The 19,355-nt window shown below is 39.3% G+C and overlaps 1 protein-coding gene across 2 annotated transcripts in view; it reads right to left on the bottom strand.

Annotated features, from left to right (window-relative positions):
- CACHD1 (cache domain containing 1) overlaps positions 1 to 19,355 on the bottom strand; it is a 275,041-nt gene that overhangs the window by 166,433 nt on the left and 89,253 nt on the right. Inside the window, exon 2 of one of the 2 annotated variants that reach the window (XM_004369017.3) lies at positions 1,614 to 1,676. In XM_004369017.3, the coding sequence (XP_004369074.2) occupies positions 1,614 to 1,676 (63 nt within the window). Of the gene's footprint in view, positions 1 to 1,613; positions 1,685 to 19,355 lie in introns of those variants that run through there. The other variant, XM_012555422.1, reaches the window with a different exon arrangement.

Here is a 19,355-nt window from a genome sequence, read left to right as displayed (position 1 = left end):
AATCTGGCTTCAAAACTTTTTGGCCCCACAGAGCACTGAAGGAAGGTGGGAGGAAAGCAGCAAAGGCAGAATACAAGAAAAGAGGAAAGAAAAAGAGGGGCATAAAAGACGTCAGTATTCACTGAGCTGCTTCTATGTCAGGACCTTCCACACAGACGATTTCATTTTATGCTCACTTAATTTTACATAACTTCATTTAATTCTCACAACCCCATGAGGCAGATATTATGTTCCCCTTATGAGGAGCCCTGGTGGCAAAGTGGTTAAGAGCTCGGCTGCTAACCAAAACGTCAGCAGTTTGAATCTACCAGCTGCTCCTTGGAAACTCTATGGGGCAGTTCTTCTCTGTCCTATAGAGTCGCTGTGAGTTGGAATCAACTTGATGGCAACAGGTTTTTTACGATTAAGAAACTGAAGCTCAGGAGCCTAAATCGTTTATCTTAGGTCAAAGGGTAATTAGGAAAACCAAAATTTAACCTGGGGTTTGTTGGATTCCAAAGCCTGAGCACTTTCTTCTTTGTTAGACGAAACAATATATTATATTTTAAAATTTCAATAGTTCTCAAATGTTCAAAACAACAAAAAGGAATTAAATAATTGGTCCAGCTCCATAGATACATTAAAACTCCCTGAGGGACCGAATTGCTGGGCAGAGGGCTGTGGGGACCAAGGTCTCAGGGAACATCCAGCTCAACTGGCGTAATATAGTTTATAAAGAAAATGTTATACATTGTACTTTGGTAAATAGCGTCTGGGATCTTAAAAGCCTGTGAGCGGCCATCTAAGATACTCCACCAGTCTCACCTGTTTGGGAGCAAGGGAGAATGAAGCAAACTAAAGACACAAGGGAAAGATTAGTCCAAAGGACTAATGGGCCACATCTACCACGGCCTCTACCAGACCGAGTCCAGTACAGCTAGATGGTGCCTGCCTACCACCACTGATTGCTCTGACAGGGATCACAATAGAGGAGGGTCCCAAACAGAGCTGGAGAAAAAATGTAGAACAAAATTCTCACTCACAAAAAAAGACCAGACTGGCCTGACAGAGACTGGAGAAACCCCAAGAGAATGGCCCCAGGACACTCTTTTAGCTCAGTAATGAAGTCACTCCTGAGGTTCACCCTTCATCCAGAGGTTAGACAGGCCCAAAGAACAAAATGAAACTAAAGGGGCACAACAGCCCAGGGACAAGGACTAGAAGGCAAGAGGGGACAAGAAAGCTGGTCATAGAGAATCCAAGGTAGAGAAGGGAGTGTTGACATGCCGTGGGGTTGTTAACCAATGTCATAAAACAATGTGTACAACTGTTTAATGAGAAACTAGTTTGTTCTGTAAACTTTCATTTAAAGTACAATAAAAAATAAAAATAAAAAAACAATGCTTTCAAAGTATAACATGAATACCAGAAAACCATCCATATAACCATGGTTTCAACTGCTTCTGAGAACCTGTAGTGTGAGGTTGTCACCATTATTCTTAAGATGCCTTTGTATAGATGCATTTATAAGGTAGCATTGTACAGACAGAACAACAGGAAACCACAAGTGGAGATCACTTGGAAAGAGGGATGAAGCCACCTCCAAAAGCAAAACAAACACAATAGCTTCTTACCTGCTGTACTTCACTTTCTCCATTTGAGATTTTCTCAGTGTACACAAAGGAATTGAATATCCGCTGCAATGAAAAGAAAAAAACAAACATTAGATTTTCTAAATAAGACAGCCCTTTTCTTTATGCAAGTGTGTGTGAATAATTTGTTTACAACAAAAATAGAATCAAGTAGAAAAAATTTAATTAAAATACTGTAATTTTACACAGAGAAATCCAAATATCAGCCAAAGTCAACCACGCTTATATAAGCAATACCCAGGCACTTCTGTAGTGAAATAAACCAGATGTTACACTATATTTTTCATTTTCAAAAATACATTTAATTATAGATTTCCGGAGTCCATGCCATTTTATCTGACTGGTAAATCTGACAAAGTTGTTTTTCTCGTTTAAATCCTCCACTCTCTGAATGCTGTAATTGTTTACAGACGTTAAAACCTAATGTAATAAAGCTCTTTAAAAAGGATTCTTTCCATATTCTCTCATGTCCCTGTCCAGTCAGTACCTAACCAATATTATCTATCACTTTTGTTACCCAAGCACCCCCTCAGGAGAGTAACATAACAGGACTTGCCAAATATGCGTGGCCTTAAGAGAAGATCCAGTCCTTATATGCCAGGAAATATGACAACCCTGCCAAGACATTAGCCCAAACTATGGCACACAAATATACACATTCTTCCACTGGTCTCTGCAGTACCCACTCCTCCAAACATTGCCTGTATTTAATATGTCTCTGCGGACTCACGACTTTACAAAACCTTACTGTTACTGACCAATCACTAAGAACTAAAAAATGAGAATCCAAGATAATGTACCTGGGAGAGGGGCACAACAGAGCAGCAGCCTCATCATTTATCCCAAAGCTTTAAAGATACCACTGGAACTCTCCAGATGAGAAGGCAGTCAGACCTAGTGATGTCAGACAAAATTTCCTTTTTCCTTTCTATCCTCCTGCCAAGGGTTTGCCAGCATCTGGGACAGCTTCCCAGACACCTTAACAAACACCTGCATGGTTGCAGTGAGGAAGACAAGTGCCAAGTTCATCAAGGGCTGTAGAATCTAAACAGAGTGCAAATGAAGGAAGATCAAGGTGCTGGGGTAAACTTGGGAAGAACTGGGGTGGAATTACAGTCTGGAAAATTATAATTACAAATTATCATGGTGCCTCCCACCATTCTCCAATGTGTCACTCATTCATTCTACAGATATGTATTGTCTCTTTCCTAAAAATGGCTTTGCTGATAGAAAAGGTTTTATTGCAAATTTCTAATAAGGAAGATAATGACGATGATGTTGACTCATATTTATTGTATGCTTACTATGGGGTAGACACTGTTCTAAGCATGTTCCAACTGCTTATTCAAGTCTTGCAAAACCCTTTTGCAATAGGTACCATTATTATCACCAATTATATAGATGAAGACACAAGCATATTTATTGAGGACCTAATGAAAGGCACACCTTGTATCTCACATGCGTATGTTATTTAATCTTTATACAAGTTTACTGTGCCTTTAGAAATGAAAAACTAAGACTCTGAGAGGTTAAGAAACTTATCCAAAATCACTTGGCAAGGCTGGGTGGGATTTGAACCCAGGCACTGTAACTCCAGATCTGGTGCTCTTATCTCTATTGCTTTCTAGGAATTTGCTACTTTGTTGCTTGACGCATATAAAAAAACCCTTGACAGGGTCTAATACCTGAATATAACGCAGATCAAAACCCCCTTATTTGTAATTCCAAAATTTAAAAAGCTCTGAAAATCAAAAGTTTTTGTCATTTCATGTAGGGTTGTTAAACAATGTCATGAAACAATATGTGTACTACTGTTTAATGAGAAACTATTTGTTTTGTAAACCTTCACCTGAAGTACAATAAAAAAAAAAAAAGGTTTTTGTCATTTGTCAGCAAAACATGATACAGCCTTAACTTCTTTGGTGGTAATTCCTAACCTGAACTGATATGTATTTATAGTCTTTATTAAACTCATTTAGTGTGGGTATTCATGCAGTTTGCTATGGATGCATTAACGCATTTGATTATAAGGATCTGCTCCAGATCTCACTGGAGATGTTTTATAATCAAGGGGCATCAGGATTCTGAATGCTGAAGTACATCAGTATTTCAGAAAAGGGTTTATAAACCTGTAGACCTCCATCCCCACAATTCTCAATTCCAAGCTTTCTGGTGAACACCACAGTTGACTAGATTATGATGCTCTTAGGAGTTGTGCTCTACTGCAAACCAAAAGGTTGACAGTTCGAACCCACCCAGCAGCTCCACGGAAGAAAGGCCTGGCAATCCGCTTCTGTTAAGATTACAGCCAAGGAAACTCTATGGAGCAGTTCTACTCTGTAACCCACGGGGTTACCATGAGTTGGCACTGACTTGATGGCAACTAACAACAAGCAGCTGAGTCAACGACTGACATACCACTACATCCACACTCCCAGGCTCCGTTCTAATTTTCATATAAAAATTGTTCAGCATCAAAAGTACATCTTTATTAAAAATTAACACAATTCATGTAGTGTCTGTAGATCCTGAAGAATGTGACCATTTCCTATTTCTTTTCTGGCAGTGATATCCCAATTGATGCAGTATCTGTCTTCTCCTGGAAGGTGCTACCCCAAGAGGTGAATGATAAAGCAATGCAAAAGCAACTCCAGGAAAACAAACCAGACCCACCCTGCTCAAGACAACACGCATCAAAGGCCCAATCTAAGGAAGAAAATCAGATCGCTCCCCTTTTTGAAAATGAAGATTGGTTCCTTTGAAGTAACAAGCGATGAATGACGAGAAGGCCGTGTTTTTGCAAGGCTGTGTTTTGGTCCCTATATTAGTCATTTATTATCCTAACGATTATTAATGCTGTTGCTGGGTGCAGTCGAGTCAATTCTGACTCACAGAAACCCCATGTGACAGAGTAGAACTGCCCCATAGGGTCGTGCCAGGTTTTTCTCCCGTGGAGCCTCTAGGTGGGTTCAAACTGCCAACCTTTCGGTTAGCAGCTGAGCACTTAACCATTAGCCCAAACTACGGCACACATTCTTCCACTGGTCTCTGCAGTACCCACTCCTCCAAACATTGCCTGTATTTAATATGTCTCTGCGGACTCACGACTTTACAAAACCTTACTGTTACCGACCAATCACTAGGAACCAAAAAACGAGAATCCAAGATATGTACCTGGGAGAGGGGCAGAACAGAGCAGCAGCCTCATCATTTATCCCAAAGCTTTAAAGATACCACTGGAACTCTCCAGATGAGAAGGCAGTCAGACCTAGTGATGTCAGCCAAAATTTCCTTTTTCCTTTCTATCCTCCTGTGCCAGGGGTCCCCATGATGATTAACAATGGTTGCTAATATTTTATGTCCATCTTTTTATGGCTTATGAAGCATTTTTCTATTCTTTATACCTAATAAATGTGGGTGAGTAAAATAACATTAAAAAAACAGAGAACATTTAAAAAGCTTAGATGTGATCCGTGGTGCTTCTGTAAGTCTACCTATTGTACATACCCTCTAAGCCCCCTATCAGTGAAAGATGGCCTGTAAGAATCACAGTTTGGGGCTACTACCAAAACAATTCCCTGCCCCTCCTTCCTTCTCTAGAAATAATAACTTTAATGAACCAGGTTGGTAGAACCTTAACAAGTGACTCATGACATAACCACTCAGCCGTGTCCGCTGCAGGGTTAAAAGTTCAGGTTCATGTACACACTCAAGATCTCCAGGAACAACCGAGTGAGTTTCCACTATGCTCAGAACTAGGTCCGTAGACAGAAATCATCTTCCATAAAACCCAGGGCCTGGTAAGGCCCAGCTCTCAAAGGCCTAGTCCGTTATAGTTTACAATTTCATGTAAATAAATAATCTCATTTGATCCTCACAACAACCCTGCGTAGAAGGGAGAACAGGGATTTGACACCACATGTTACAGATTTAAAAAAAAAAAAAGCTCAAAAGTTAGGAAATTTATCACAGCTAAAAAATTGAAGTTCTGGGGCTTGAACCTAGATCTTGAGTTAAAAACAGCTATTGCTTTTAGCAAAGCTAATAAACAAACTTATTCACATCACCGTTTTGTTCAGGATAAACCAAACTCGTTACCGTTGAGTTCGTTCTGACTCACAGAGACCCTATATAACAGAGTAGAACTGCCGATAGGGTTTCCAAGGCTGTAAATGTTTATGGAAGCAGACCGCCACAGATTTCTCCTTCAGAGTGGGCAGGTGGGTTTGAACCGCCTACCTGTTAGCAGCTGAGCACTTCACCACTGCACCACCAGAGATCCTTGTGGTCCAGCTAGGAGTCCAAAAGAAAAACCTGTTGCAGTGGAGTCGAATCCAATTCATAACAACCATATAGGATAAAGCAGAACTGCCCCACAGGGGTTCCAAGGCTGTAACCTTTATGGAAGCAGACTGCCACATCTTGCTCCTGCGGGGCAGCTGATGGGTTCAAACTGCCAACCTTTTTGGTTAGCAGTGGAGTGCTCTACTGAAATGAATATCTGAATATAGAAAAAAATGAGGATTTAGGTTTTTTTTTTTTTTTTTTTTTCCGATTTATTTTACTTTAAGCAAGTTATAATGTGTTGACATAACCTTACACATGTGACCAATGTCAGGGGTAATTAAGAGTACCAGATGAAGATTTTATTTTTTTATTACTTTCTATTGCTACATGAAACTGAAAAGAATACAACACAATTTTTTTTGGGGGGGTGGGGGGATAGGGGAGTGGGGGAAGGATTGTTTTTAATTTGATAGCCAGGAATTCCAAATGATATACCTAGCTGACATTTTTGTGACCTCGACAATTTGGTTGTTAGAGGACGTGGAAATGGAAAAGATTTCCTCTAACATGAAAATGATGAGCAAACCCGCCAGGTCAGCTCCTGGGTCCTCTAGATGATTTACTCTCAGCAACAGGGTGAGGGAATTGGTGGGCGGGGCAGGCAGTGGGCATTCTGTTCCACTCTTCAAGTTGTCACTTTCCCTTATCCCAATTCCCTGAAGGACCAAAGGAATTCCAGCAATTTGAACTCTTAATCTGAACACAACCCAGGGGGAGTCAGGAGTTACTCTGCTCAATTTACAAGTCCCAGGAAGTGAAGGTGAAGACACTCCCCACCCCTGCCCGTTATTCTTGCCTGTTCTTAAGTTTTCTTTGAGTACTAAAAGTAAAAATATGCGTTACTGTATACTAAAAAGATCATTCAAATTGATAGGAGGTTACAAAAAGTTATTTTAAGTAGAAATATTTCACTAATGCCTCTTCATTTGTTACATTTATTTCCACAATCAAAAAAAAACCAAAATGTCTTATTCTTATGCTCATGAGAACCAAGTACTCCAATCTAAAGACAAAACTGACCTTTCTTTCATTAATATACACACTTTGACAAACCAGCGATATCTTCTAAAGTGAATTATATGCATGTTCTATGACCCAGCAATTCTCACTCTTTGTATATGCCTAATAGAAACGTGCTCATGTGTTCACCAAAAGACACATATAAAGATGTTCGTAACAGCACTACTCACAATAGCCCCAACCTGGAAAATACCCCAATGTCTATCAGCAATAGAACAGACAAATAAATTGTGGTGTATTCACCCAATGTTCTGTTCAGCAGTGACAATGAACAAACAATTGCAACATGCATCAACATGGATGAATCTTACCAACACAATGTGGAGCGGAAGAATCCAGACACCAGAATACAACCTGTATAATTCCATTTATATCAAGTTCAGAAACAGGCAAAACTAACCTATCTTGTTAGAAGTCAGGATAGTGGTTACCCTTTGTGGAGACTGAGGGGGCTTTTGGAATGCTGGAGGAATGTTCTGTTTCTGGATCCTGGTGTTACAGAGATGCGTTCCCTTTTGTGAGAACTCATCAAGCTGTGCACTTACAATTGTGGACTTTTCTGTGGGTTTGCTATACTTCGATATATTTACTTTAAACATTCATTGCAGGTAGTCTCTTTAAAATATATCCCAGTCAAATGTTTTCATATATTTTTCAAACTATTTATGCATTTAAAAAAGAAAGAGCAAGAACCCACTAACTGGGCTATTATAATACTCAAAGAAAAATCTAAAACCCAATCCATAATCCAGATGAAATTAGAACTGTACCAACTGGAGAGTTACCTAGCAATGCTCAGATAAGTTTTCCTGAGTCTTCCCTGAGGCTACATATTAATTGCTCCCTCATACTCTAAGTACATACATTTCTTAGTCTTCGGCTCCCATCCAATGGTACTGTACAAACCTGAATTTTCAGCAAGAAAAAAGGTACCTTTAGCAGAATTTCATCCAACCTGCATGCTCTAAATTTGTATAACACAATTTAATCGAATCTCTTCCCCTTTGCATATTCCAGTACTTTTATTCCCTAAGCACTGCCTTCTTCATACCCAAAAGAGGAGATTCAATCCCTCATTAGTTAAATCGGGGGTTAAAAGTTAGTCTAATAATAGTTGAAGACAGTTCCCCCTACCTCCACTCCAAGAGAGAAAAACATTTTTTAAAAAAGGACAAACATCTTGAAAAGTGTGTAGCCTGCATTCCTCTATGTTTTACCTATCTCTTATGGGCTGTACCTTAGTCCTTCCCTGTCCCCACTGCATTGACCCATCCTTCTTACCCACTATCTCCTCACCTCCCAAATCTCTCCATTTAATTGGGCCTGCTTAACAGACGGCAAGAGAATTTCACTTTGCTGGAATCAGAACAATTACATAAATGTTAATAAGATGGTCACTCCAGACTGCTGGCCCCACCTTCACTCCGCCAACAGATCTGCCAAATTTTAACTAAATATATAAATGAATGCTATAGCAGAACACCACAGTGAAGAAATAAATACCTCTACATGCCTAATGAGATTCTGTTGGTCTCCCTCCCCAGTCTTTGCTAAGGAAATGCAAGACTGGATTTTTATTCAAAGACTTATTCTCTTGTTATTTACAGGTCTCTGTGGCAAGCCAGTTCAGGCTGACAGTTCATTAACAGCTTCATTCAGCTCTAGATTTGTTTCTATGATTTTAGGCATTGTGTCCAGAGGGAGGAAAATATAGATCACAACTGTTATCTCAAAAAGTTGACCAACACTAACCATTGAAGAATGTGGTCATTCAAGCAAGCTCCAACCATGACTGGGCTGAGAACTTAATTTAAGTGTTTCAGGAAAGAAAACATATGCATGACTTTATTCTTCCCCAAGCATACCCCATGAATAATCTTTTACCAGGTTTGAAGGAATCCCTCCTGCCCAGAAGATTAGACATCATCTGATTTTTACCAGACTATTTAACCTAACACTGTGAAACATATGGAAGGTCCAGAAAAACGACATTCTCTGAGGAGGCTGATTATACTGCATTCTGAGGTCACAAATCTGTTGCTATAACTCTCAGTCATTTTTTTAATCTCTAAACTTGTTCATACTGGATACAAGTGGCTTAAGAAAATAGTTTGCCCATAATATCCAAAAGGCCACCACTAAAAAGAAAATTGAAAATAACTTAAATGTCCAACAGTAGGGGTCCAATGAAATTACGCTTCATTCAATCAAAAACATATTGTGCAGGTATTAAAAGTATGTTTATAATGATTTGTTAACAAGAAATGCTTATATGAGGATATTTTTTAAGCAGCATTTGAATGTACACATATTATTTTAATTATGAGGGGAGACTACACATAATTACGTATGTATTATCAAGGGCTCGGCACTAATTCAGGTGCTTTACAACACATCATCTCATTTAGTATTCACAATAAGCTCCTTTTAATATTTACTATGTCCTCATTACACAGATGAGGAAACTGAGGTTCTTAGAGGTTAAGTAACTTACTCAAAGCGGACCATTATTAAGTGGTAAAATCTGGAGGTGAAGTCTGCCTCACTCCAAAGTTTATGTATATTCCTCTATGCCTGCATCCTCTTAATAGACAAAACTTATATAAAATCTAGAAATTAACTAAAATAGTAATAGGGCTTGCCTGTGAATAATGAATCTAGAATACATTTTCCTTACATTTTTTTTTGTTGTATTTTTCCAAATATCAAAATTGAGCACATACTACATTTATAATGAGTAAAGGCAAACATTATTTTTCAAAGTTGTCATACTCAAAAAAGGGCATACATTCAGAGTTGTAACTAAATTCTACAAAGAGCCGTTTGAACTAAGTCACCATCTCAAGAGCTTTCAGAAGAAAAAATAAATGCAGGGGCTTATGTTTGACCCTTACTATAAAAACTAAATCTTGAATACCACAGTGACTTGCAAGAAACAGGGCTATCCCAGTTTTATAACAAAGGGAAATGTTTAGATACTGAAAACCATGGCAGGGGAAGAGGCCTAGGTTGGGAATTAAAACAAAACTAATCAGTGACAATAGATGACTTTGTGCAAATGGTATCCTGGGCACACATGTCCTGGCCAACAGACTTCCTTATTTTGTTTTAAGGCTGCTATGAATAATGATTTAAAAAAAAAAAAAACAACAAACCACCAAACCTGTGTCCTCGAGTCAATTCCAACTCATAGCAACCCTACAGGACAGAGTAGAACTGCCGTATAGGGTTTTCAAGGCTGTGAACTTTATGGAAGCAGGCTGCCACATCTTTCTCCCAAGGAGGGGCGGGTGGGTTTGAACTGGTGACCTTTCAGTTAGCAGCTAAGTACTTAACCACTGCATCACTAGAGCTCCTCAATAATGATAACAGCTAATGTTTATATAGTGCTTACTACCAGTCAGGCATTAGGAACTTTACATACATTAACTCATTTAATCTCATAAATGTGAAGGTGAAATTATATAAATGTGCAGTAAAAACATGAATGTATACTATTATGGTTAAAAAATAATGGTACACATTCATGTTTTTTATACTAACATACGATGATAGTTACTCTATTCTAATATAGCTCATCTATTAAAAATACTAAAAATATTCCCTTAGCGAGTTATTCTGTAATAGTTAGAAGTATAAAACCAACCAAACAAACAAAAAGCCAAACTTGTTGCCATCTAGTACCTGCATAATTTATTCACCAACTCAAATCCCACCTCCTGCCAATGGTAACTTCTCCCTTCTCTAAACTTCTGCAGCTAAGACAATCTATACTATGATGAATTTTGTAAAAAGGTAACAGTCCTTATTTACTTTTTCTAATCATAAAATATGTCCACTTTTGGAAATCTGAAAATTACTTAGGAAGAAGGAAAAAATCTATTGTCAGATTACTCAGTAAAAGCCAACTATCGTTCACATTTTACTTTATTTCCTTCCAGTCTTTTTTGAGCTGTAAGTCCTAATCTTTTTGTGAATTCTTTGACAACTGGTTCATGCCATATACTTTTATTTTTTGATGCCCGTAATACCTAGCACTGCAGTATATTGCACATAGTGAGCAAAAATGAGCATTTGTAAATGGATTAATCTAGACATTAGGTCATATAGATCATTATTTTGGTTGGTTACGGAACATGCTCACAACAAAAGGAGGCAGATATTTTCCCCTTCTCTCAACAATCTATTAACAAAGTCTTTTTGTCCCCTCTGTTTTTCCTTTCCTGTTCTTTTTAGGCTCTAGGATACAAACACACACACACACACACACACACACCCACCCCACTGCCAAAAAGAGCAGATACTTCAAATTCACAAAGGAACTCAAATTATGAATTCCTCAGCCTGATGGCTGTTAACTTTAACACCCTTCTCAACCAACATGAGCTCTGAATAGTAAGAATGCATGAGGTAAAGTCGCAAGTTAGTGTCACCTTTACAAAGGGCTGCTTGTTTTGGTCCACCCTACCCCTCAAAAGAAATTACAGGGAAAAAGGAAAAGCCTGCATTCTGATTGAGCAGGGAAAATCTAAAGCAATAATCTCAGCAAGCAAAGTTTTTAGTTTTGATCACTTGATTTCCTGTTGTAGCGTTCAAAAACAGGAGAGCGGGTGGGTAAACATGAACCCAGAGAACAAAGACAAGCAAAACAAGACGGAAACACTTCCCTAAACGCAATAAAGGTTCTGAAGGGTTATTGGGTTTTTGGTTGTTGTTGTTGTTTTGGCTTTCAAAGGGGGTAGGAGGAAAAAAGGCAAGTAAATCAGTTCCACATGTTGGAAAGATTCAGTCTTTAGTCAATGTAACTTGACTATAAGTAATATTCATGACAATGCACATGGCAGACTCTCAGAAATGGAAAGTCAATTGCCCAAAAGCTTAAATGCAAAGCAGATGGTGCCAAATTTCCGCTCCCCTACTTCCACTCTCCCTAACTCTTAAATCCCCCACCCCCACCCTCTAGATCTACATTAAGGCAATTTTTTTTTCACCTTGAAAGAAAAAACGTTGTGATGTTTAATGGCTCTGCTTTTCTTCTTGGGGGTGGTGCTTTATGTGCATAAGTATTCAATATTCAGTGTTCTGTGTGTGCACACACCCACACAAACACTCAGGTCTCTGATACATCCATTAAGCACAAAGGGAACTGGAAACCTTGAAATGCTTAACCTTCCAGACTTAAGCGACTGATGTTTAATTAATAACTCAGTCAATCAATCATGTCCTTCTAAAGGAGTCAGAAGCCATGTAAAATATGGTCCATAGCCTTAAGGAGCTCACTCGCTAGTCAGGAGAAGAAACTAAGAGTAAAGACTAAGAAGTAACAGTGAACAATACAAAGCCAACTCCGTATGAACTCAGTATATCTGGCACAGGCCCAAAGTGCTGTCAGAGTTCAGTAAAGGGGAAACTCCGAAGAGATGGGACTTGGGCTCGACTGTTAAGATTTAAATAGGAAAAAGAGAAAAATAGCTTGGGTGAAAGCATTTCAAAAAAATTTACAAGGAGAGGCTGATACACAGTATGCAATCATAAAGAAAATATGTATTAAGCTCCCACTTTAGGCCAGGTAGTCTTCGAGATGCTAGGGATGCAAGAATGAGCATAATAGGCAAAAACCCCTGCCAGGGTGGACCATATATTCTAGGCTCCTTGGCATCAGAAGGAGTTCCTGGGTGGTGCAAACAATTAACACACTCGGCTGCTAACTGACATGTTGGAGGTTTGAGTCCACGCAGAGGGTCCTCCAAAGAAAGGCCTGGTGATCTACTTCCAAAACATCAGTCATTGGAAGCCTTATGGAGCACAGTTCTACTCTGAGAGATGGAGGGTCACCCTAAGTTGGAACTGACTTGACGGTATCTGGTTTGGCATCAAAAAACCCTTATAAAGGACTTAATAAGCACTGGTCCATAAACTTGGAAGTAAGTGTTAAAAGATAAGGATGCCCCTCCTTCGGTGAGTGGGCGTCAGGGGTCTTAAAAGCTAGTGAGTGGCCATCCAAGATGCATCAATTGGTCCCAACTCACCTGAAGTAAAGGAGAATGAAGAACACCCAAAGACACAAGGAAAGTATTAACCCAAGAGACAGAAACGGCCACATAAACCAGAGACTGCATCAGCCTGAGACCAGAAGAACTAGATGGTGCCCAGCTACCACCAATAATCACCCTTACAGGGAACACAACAGAGTCCCTGATGGAGCGGGAGAAAAGTGGGGTGCAGAACTCAAATTCTAGTAAAAAGACCAGACTTGAATGGACATGGGAAATCAGAGGTGGAAAGGAGGAGTGTGCTGTCACAGTATAGGGAGAGCAATTAGGGTCACATAACAATGCATGTATAAATTTTTGTGTAAGAGACTAACTTGAAATGTAAACTTTCACCTAAACTACAACAATAAACAAACAAAAGACCAGACTTAATGGTCTGACTGAGACTGGAGGAATCCCAGAAAGCACGGCCCCCAGACTCTATGTCAATCCAGAACTAAAATCATTCCCGAGGCTAACTCTTCAGACAAGATTAGACTGGACTATGGGACATAAAATGATACGCGTCAAGAGTGTGCTTCTTAGCTCAAGCATATACATGAGACTAAATGGGCAGCTCCTGTCTTGAGGTGAGAGGAGAAGGCAGAGAGTGTCAGGAGCTGGTTGAGTGGACTTGGGAAATCCAGGGTGGAAAGGAGGAGTGTGCTGTCACAATATAGGGAGAGCAACTAGGGTCACATAACAATGTGTATATAAATTTTGTATAAGAGACTCACTTGAATTGTAAACTTTCACTTAAAGTACAATAGTAAAATAAAATAAAAAAGATAAGGACACTGCTTCTTTCCTGGAAAAGCTAATATTCTAAAGAGAGACCCCAAAGCCAATAATTATGATGCAGAGTAATATGTGGCAACAGAAAGCTTCGTAAGGGAAGCCTTTGGAAATAAAACTGAATTAAATGGAGTAGAAAGGATGGGGCTTGGGCTGCAGAGGCTTTTAAAGCCAGGGAGGGGAGTTGGATTTTATGCACATGGTAGGCACTTAGTAAATATTCTTTGAATAGGTAAATGAATAAATGTATATTTGCCAAGAAATGAAGAGCTGTTAAAAGGATTTCTAACTGGGGAGCGACGTGATGAAATAGATGCTTTAAGAATGTTTATATTCCACATGCTCAAAAGCATGCACCCACTTGCTTAAACTGTTCCTAAGCCTACTCACAAAGGAGGAAATCTAGTCTGTTTGGAAACCAGCTACCATCCCAAGGGTCCTGGACAACTTTAAGAACCAAATGAACTGGATCATCTTCTAGCATGACACTTGACCTTGAGGCAGAGTTTTATTCAATTTTGTAATCCCTACAGAACTTGAATGGAATAGTATTATGGAATGACACTAACAAATACTTGTTCAATAAAATAATTGAATGAAGCACAACTGTTGATTTGGGGTCTAAAATGAAGTTGCAGTGTTGCATTCTGAGACGACTCATCTTTGATATTTCAAAATATGCTACTGTGAGGCTGTTTGGATTTCTTGCAAGTCGTACGTGAAATGTTCATTTATACCATATCCAGAGAGACAATTTTTATAAATGCAACTCTGGTATAGTCTTTTATTTAAAGGGATGCTTTTTTTCAGTGGAATCATTAAGTAAATAAACTATAAATCAAAACTTATAACAAAACCTAAATAACTAGTAATGTGATATTTCAGTTCTATACAAACTAGCTCTCTGGACCAGTGAAGTCATTTAACGTTGCTAGGCCTCATTTCTTCACCTATAAAATGGGAAACTAGGTTAGATTATATAAAACACTGTGATCCTAAAATTTCCACTCTACTATTGTGCTGGAATTTTATTGAAATACCTATTGCTAGACTTTTGAGAAGCTACTAATGCCAAGAATCTTTCTGTCATATGGTTATTTCAAGAAAATTATATTTGCTGATGAAATCTGACTTACATGGTTAAACAAAAAAAAAATTATAAACTTATTTTTGAAACTTGCTGCAGGAGTGGCCAAGTATTGAAGGGATGAATGTTTTAAGATGAAAATTTAAATAGAGGAAAAAACGAATCTTGAAAATGGTGGGTTGAAATGTGGAAATTTAAAGCATGAATCAAAGCCGTTAGCCTTTATGGAATAAATGTGATGTTAATATGATTACATAAATGTCTCCCAAGTCCTCCTGACGTATCATTTTTCAAGCTCTCACAGCCAGGACGCCGGCCACGCATGTCAAACACCATGGCAACAGTCCTTGTCTGTAACGGCTCCAGCATAACACGCCGAGATTCTCCACAGTAATTGTTAAATAATATCTTGATTGAATGATGGCTCTCTGGGCTCAGATTCACAATATAATTTTAATGAATAAATAAGTGCGGATTAAAAATTTTCTTCAAGTTTATGAGGTTATATTTGGAAAAAAGGAAAGGAAAGGTGAAAGAGAAGTAAAAAAAAAAAAAAAATTCTCTGTGGCCTTCTGGGTAGTCTTGGTGGTTACTTAGCTTTGTCTCAGTTTCCTAATTTGTAAAAACAGAGGCAATAATAATAATTAGCTACTTCATGGGATTTTTGTGATGTTCAAAGGACACTATGTAAGTACAGCACTTGCTCCTTGCATGTAGTAAGAGTTCAATACACAGTTGTTGTGATTTGTTGCTGTTAGTTGCCATCGAATCAATTCTGACTCATGGGGACCCCATGTGTGTAAAGTAGAACTGCTCCATAGAGTTTTCAAGGCTGTGACATTTCGGAAGCAGAACGCTAGGCCTGTCTTCCAAGCTGCCTCTGGGTGGGTTCGAACCACCAACCTTCAGGCTAGTAGTCAAGCGTTTAACCATCTGCACCAGCCAGGGGCTCCTCAATATATAGTAACTTACAAAAATCCTTCAAAAAGAACAGGTCTTCCCAGAAATAGAAAAGTCATGGAAATTTGAGGTTATCTGCTTCTCAATCCCAGTGTCAGGAACTCTTCTAAATCAGCATTTCTGAAGACTTCCAAAGTGACGAGACTTTTAAGAAAACTCTACATCTTCAAAGAAATGTTTTAGACATTGAAGATACAGGTGTGACATCAGCAGCTCCCAGTGCCTTTATAAGCTTGGCTCCCATTCTCAACAAACTGGCTTCTTCAAGTTTCTTTAAAAACCCACACGCAGGCTGGCTCCTTAAGAAAGTGTCTTTTCCTGTATGTTGATAGTACCTGGTGGGGAACACCTGCCTGAGCACAACCCAAATCTCTGGTTTGCTTTTGCCCAGGGCTTTGGATGCATATACCAAGGAGGCCATAAGAAGTTAAGCTGAGGTTGGAAAATATATTGCAGAGGTGCTGGGCCATCTCAGTGTAGCATTGCTCAACAGGGTTCTTTCCCTCCTGCAGGGCAGCACAGGCACAGGTGGAGGTGAGGAGCATTACAACCCAGCCTGTATATACTAAGCAAATAGGGGGCATGGGCGAGGACAAAACACAATAGGCAGCTATACTTCAAACCGAATCCGTGGCTTGTCTGAAACGCCTTCCTAGACTTATCCAAACGAAGTCAAAGAGATTAAGTACCCCTTGGTACAGTCAGTGAATATTTACTTTCATACTGTATTGCAAATGATTGTTCATAAGCATTCTTGTGCCTCCCAGAAGGCAAGAACAACTCATACTCACCTGGAGAGGTAGTCTACTGTGGTGGCTAAGGTGTGGGCTTTGGAATCATCCAGATCTCAGTCATCTCAACTGTGTGGCCCAGTATAAATTATTTAAACCTTCTGAGCCTAAGTTTCCTCGTGGGAATTTAAGCAACATGCCTGTAACCCCACAAAGGCAGAATGGAATGATAATGGCTACCTACTAGGTTTGCTATTAGAAATAGATGAAATGACAAATAATTACCCAGCTAGGGCAGTGTCCAGTATATTCTTTGGCTGTAGAGTTGATTCCAACTCTGACTCAAGGTGACCCCGTGTGTGTCCACAGGGTTTTTGATGGCTGATTTTTTGAAAATAGATTGTCAGGCCTTTCCTCTGAGGCATTCACTGGGTAGACTTGAACCATCAACCTTTTGGTTAGCAGTTGCGTGCATTAACGATTTGCACCACCCAGGGACTAACAATGAACCACAGCTGATAATTAAAATTGTTGTCCTTTTCTTGGAATATCCAGCATAATCATTGACACATAGATGTCCAATAAATGCTTAATAAATAAATAAAAGAAAGATCTGCTACAATTTGCTCATTTGACTGAAGAAGAAAATAAAGTTCAGAGAAGGTAAGCGAAAGGTCATCAGCCAGAGCCAGGATTAAGTACAAGTTTCTCCTAGCTATTGGTCTCCCACTATAAAATTTTTTACCATGCTGCTTTCTTATGTAATTAAAAAAATCTGGCTGCTCTGCGTACTAAACTAAAAACTAAACCATATCTGTTTACCCAACAATGCCAGTTGAAACTGGAAGGGAAAATATATTATCTAAAACCTACTGAACAAGGACAAAACCAGAACATCAAATTATTCTCTCCACCAAATAAACATTTAATTTGGCTTGAGTTCCTGGGTAAGAAATATGGTTCTGTGGAAAGAGCATGGGTTCTAGAGGCAAGGAAATTGGACCCTGACTCCACCACTTACTGTGAGGTTGGAAGCATGTTGCTTAAATGCTCAGCACCTCCATTTTCCTGCCTCTAAAAATGCATATAAAAATATCTAGCTTTGGGGAGAGATTGCTAATAGGTATAAGATTTCTTTCTGGGATGATGAAAATGTTCTAAAACTGGATTATGGTGATGGCTGCACTACTCTTGTAACTAAAACACCATTAATTGTATACATTAAACATGTGGACTTTAAGGTATGTAAACTATATCCTAATGCAATCTACATTATAGCAAAAGCTGTGATGACTTAGTTAACACCTATGAGGAATATGGCAAAGAGCACATAGCAGTAGGTGTATAATAATACTTATATAAATTGGATTTCCATGACTAATGCAGTGGTTATGGTGGTGCACGGTTAAGCACTCAGCTGCTAACCCAAAGGTTGGTGGATCAAACCTACCCAGCGGCTCTGTGGGAGAAAGACATGGCGATCTACTTCTGTAAAGATTACAGCCTAGGAAACCCTATGGGGCAGTTCTACTCTGTCATATGGAGTCTCTATGAGTCAAAATCAACTCGATGGCACTTAACAACAATAAAAATTGAGGTTACAAAATAAATCCCAGGTTGCTTATTATGAAATGCAGATTCCTTGGCTCTCAACTCATTAGAAGGGAAGGCCAGAAGGCAGCATGTTCAAGAATCACTAACTACTGTTTGAAAAACTCTATGCCAGAATTTTTCAGATGGAAACACTTTTGTAATCCACCTGAAAAATCAGTAATAGTCTCTGTAAATTGGACGTCTACATAAATCCAGATTTCCAGAGGCACCTTGACAGAAAGGCCTGGTGATCTACTTATGAAAAATCAGCCATTGAAACCCCTATGGAGCACAATTCTACTCTAGTACATGTGAAGTCACTTGGAATTGACTTGCTGGCAATTGGTGCTTAAAAGTAAACCAAAAAACCCAACACTTGTTGTTGTCGAGTCAATTCTGACTCATAGCGACCCTAGAGTGACCCTAAGGTCCAGCTAAAAAGAATTTCTTTAAAAAAAGAAGAAGAAGAAAGCAAGAAAAGAGGGAGGGAGGGTGAGGAACATTTCCCAAACCTTCAGGCACTTTTATAGATCGAATTGGGCCCCTTCCCCTCAAAATATGAGTTGGAATAATAATCTCTATACCTGGAGATATAATCCTGTCTGGAAATAGGTTGTCTTTGTTATCTTAATGAGACCCTATCAATGTAGGATGTGTCATAAACCTAATCACTTGCGAGGTATAAGGAGCAGCACAGTCAGAGACAAGCAAGCATAAATGGGGGTGGGGGAGACAGATGGATGCCACGTGAAGATTGCAGAGGAACTGAGACATGCACGGACTACAGAAGCTGAGAAAAGGACCTTCGCCCAGAGCTCATAGAGAGAGAGAGTCTTCCCCTAGAGCCAGTGCCCTGAATTTGGACTTCTACCTCCCAAACTGTGAGAAAACAAATATCCGTTGCTTAAAGCCACCCACTTGTTATATTTCTGTTACAGCAGCACTAGAAAACTAAGACAGGAACTAACAGCCACTCTCGCCTTTCCACCACCACGCCCAGGATTACAGATGAACTAAATTTTGGGTGAGGCTTCTTGAAAGGACAAGAAGAATAAAAGAAGTGGGCACTTTTCGTTTGTAATGTCCCTGACTTACAACCATCCTGAGAGGTACACATTAGCATCCCTGTTTTACAAATGGGGAAACTCAGGCTCAGCTT

Source organism: Trichechus manatus, unplaced genomic scaffold, assembly GCF_000243295.1.
Source record: "Trichechus manatus latirostris isolate Lorelei unplaced genomic scaffold, TriManLat1.0 scaffold00003, whole genome shotgun sequence".
In the NCBI taxonomy this organism is placed as follows: Eukaryota; Metazoa; Chordata; class Mammalia; order Sirenia; family Trichechidae; genus Trichechus; species Trichechus manatus.
This window is presented reverse-complemented; position numbering and strand designations above follow the sequence as displayed.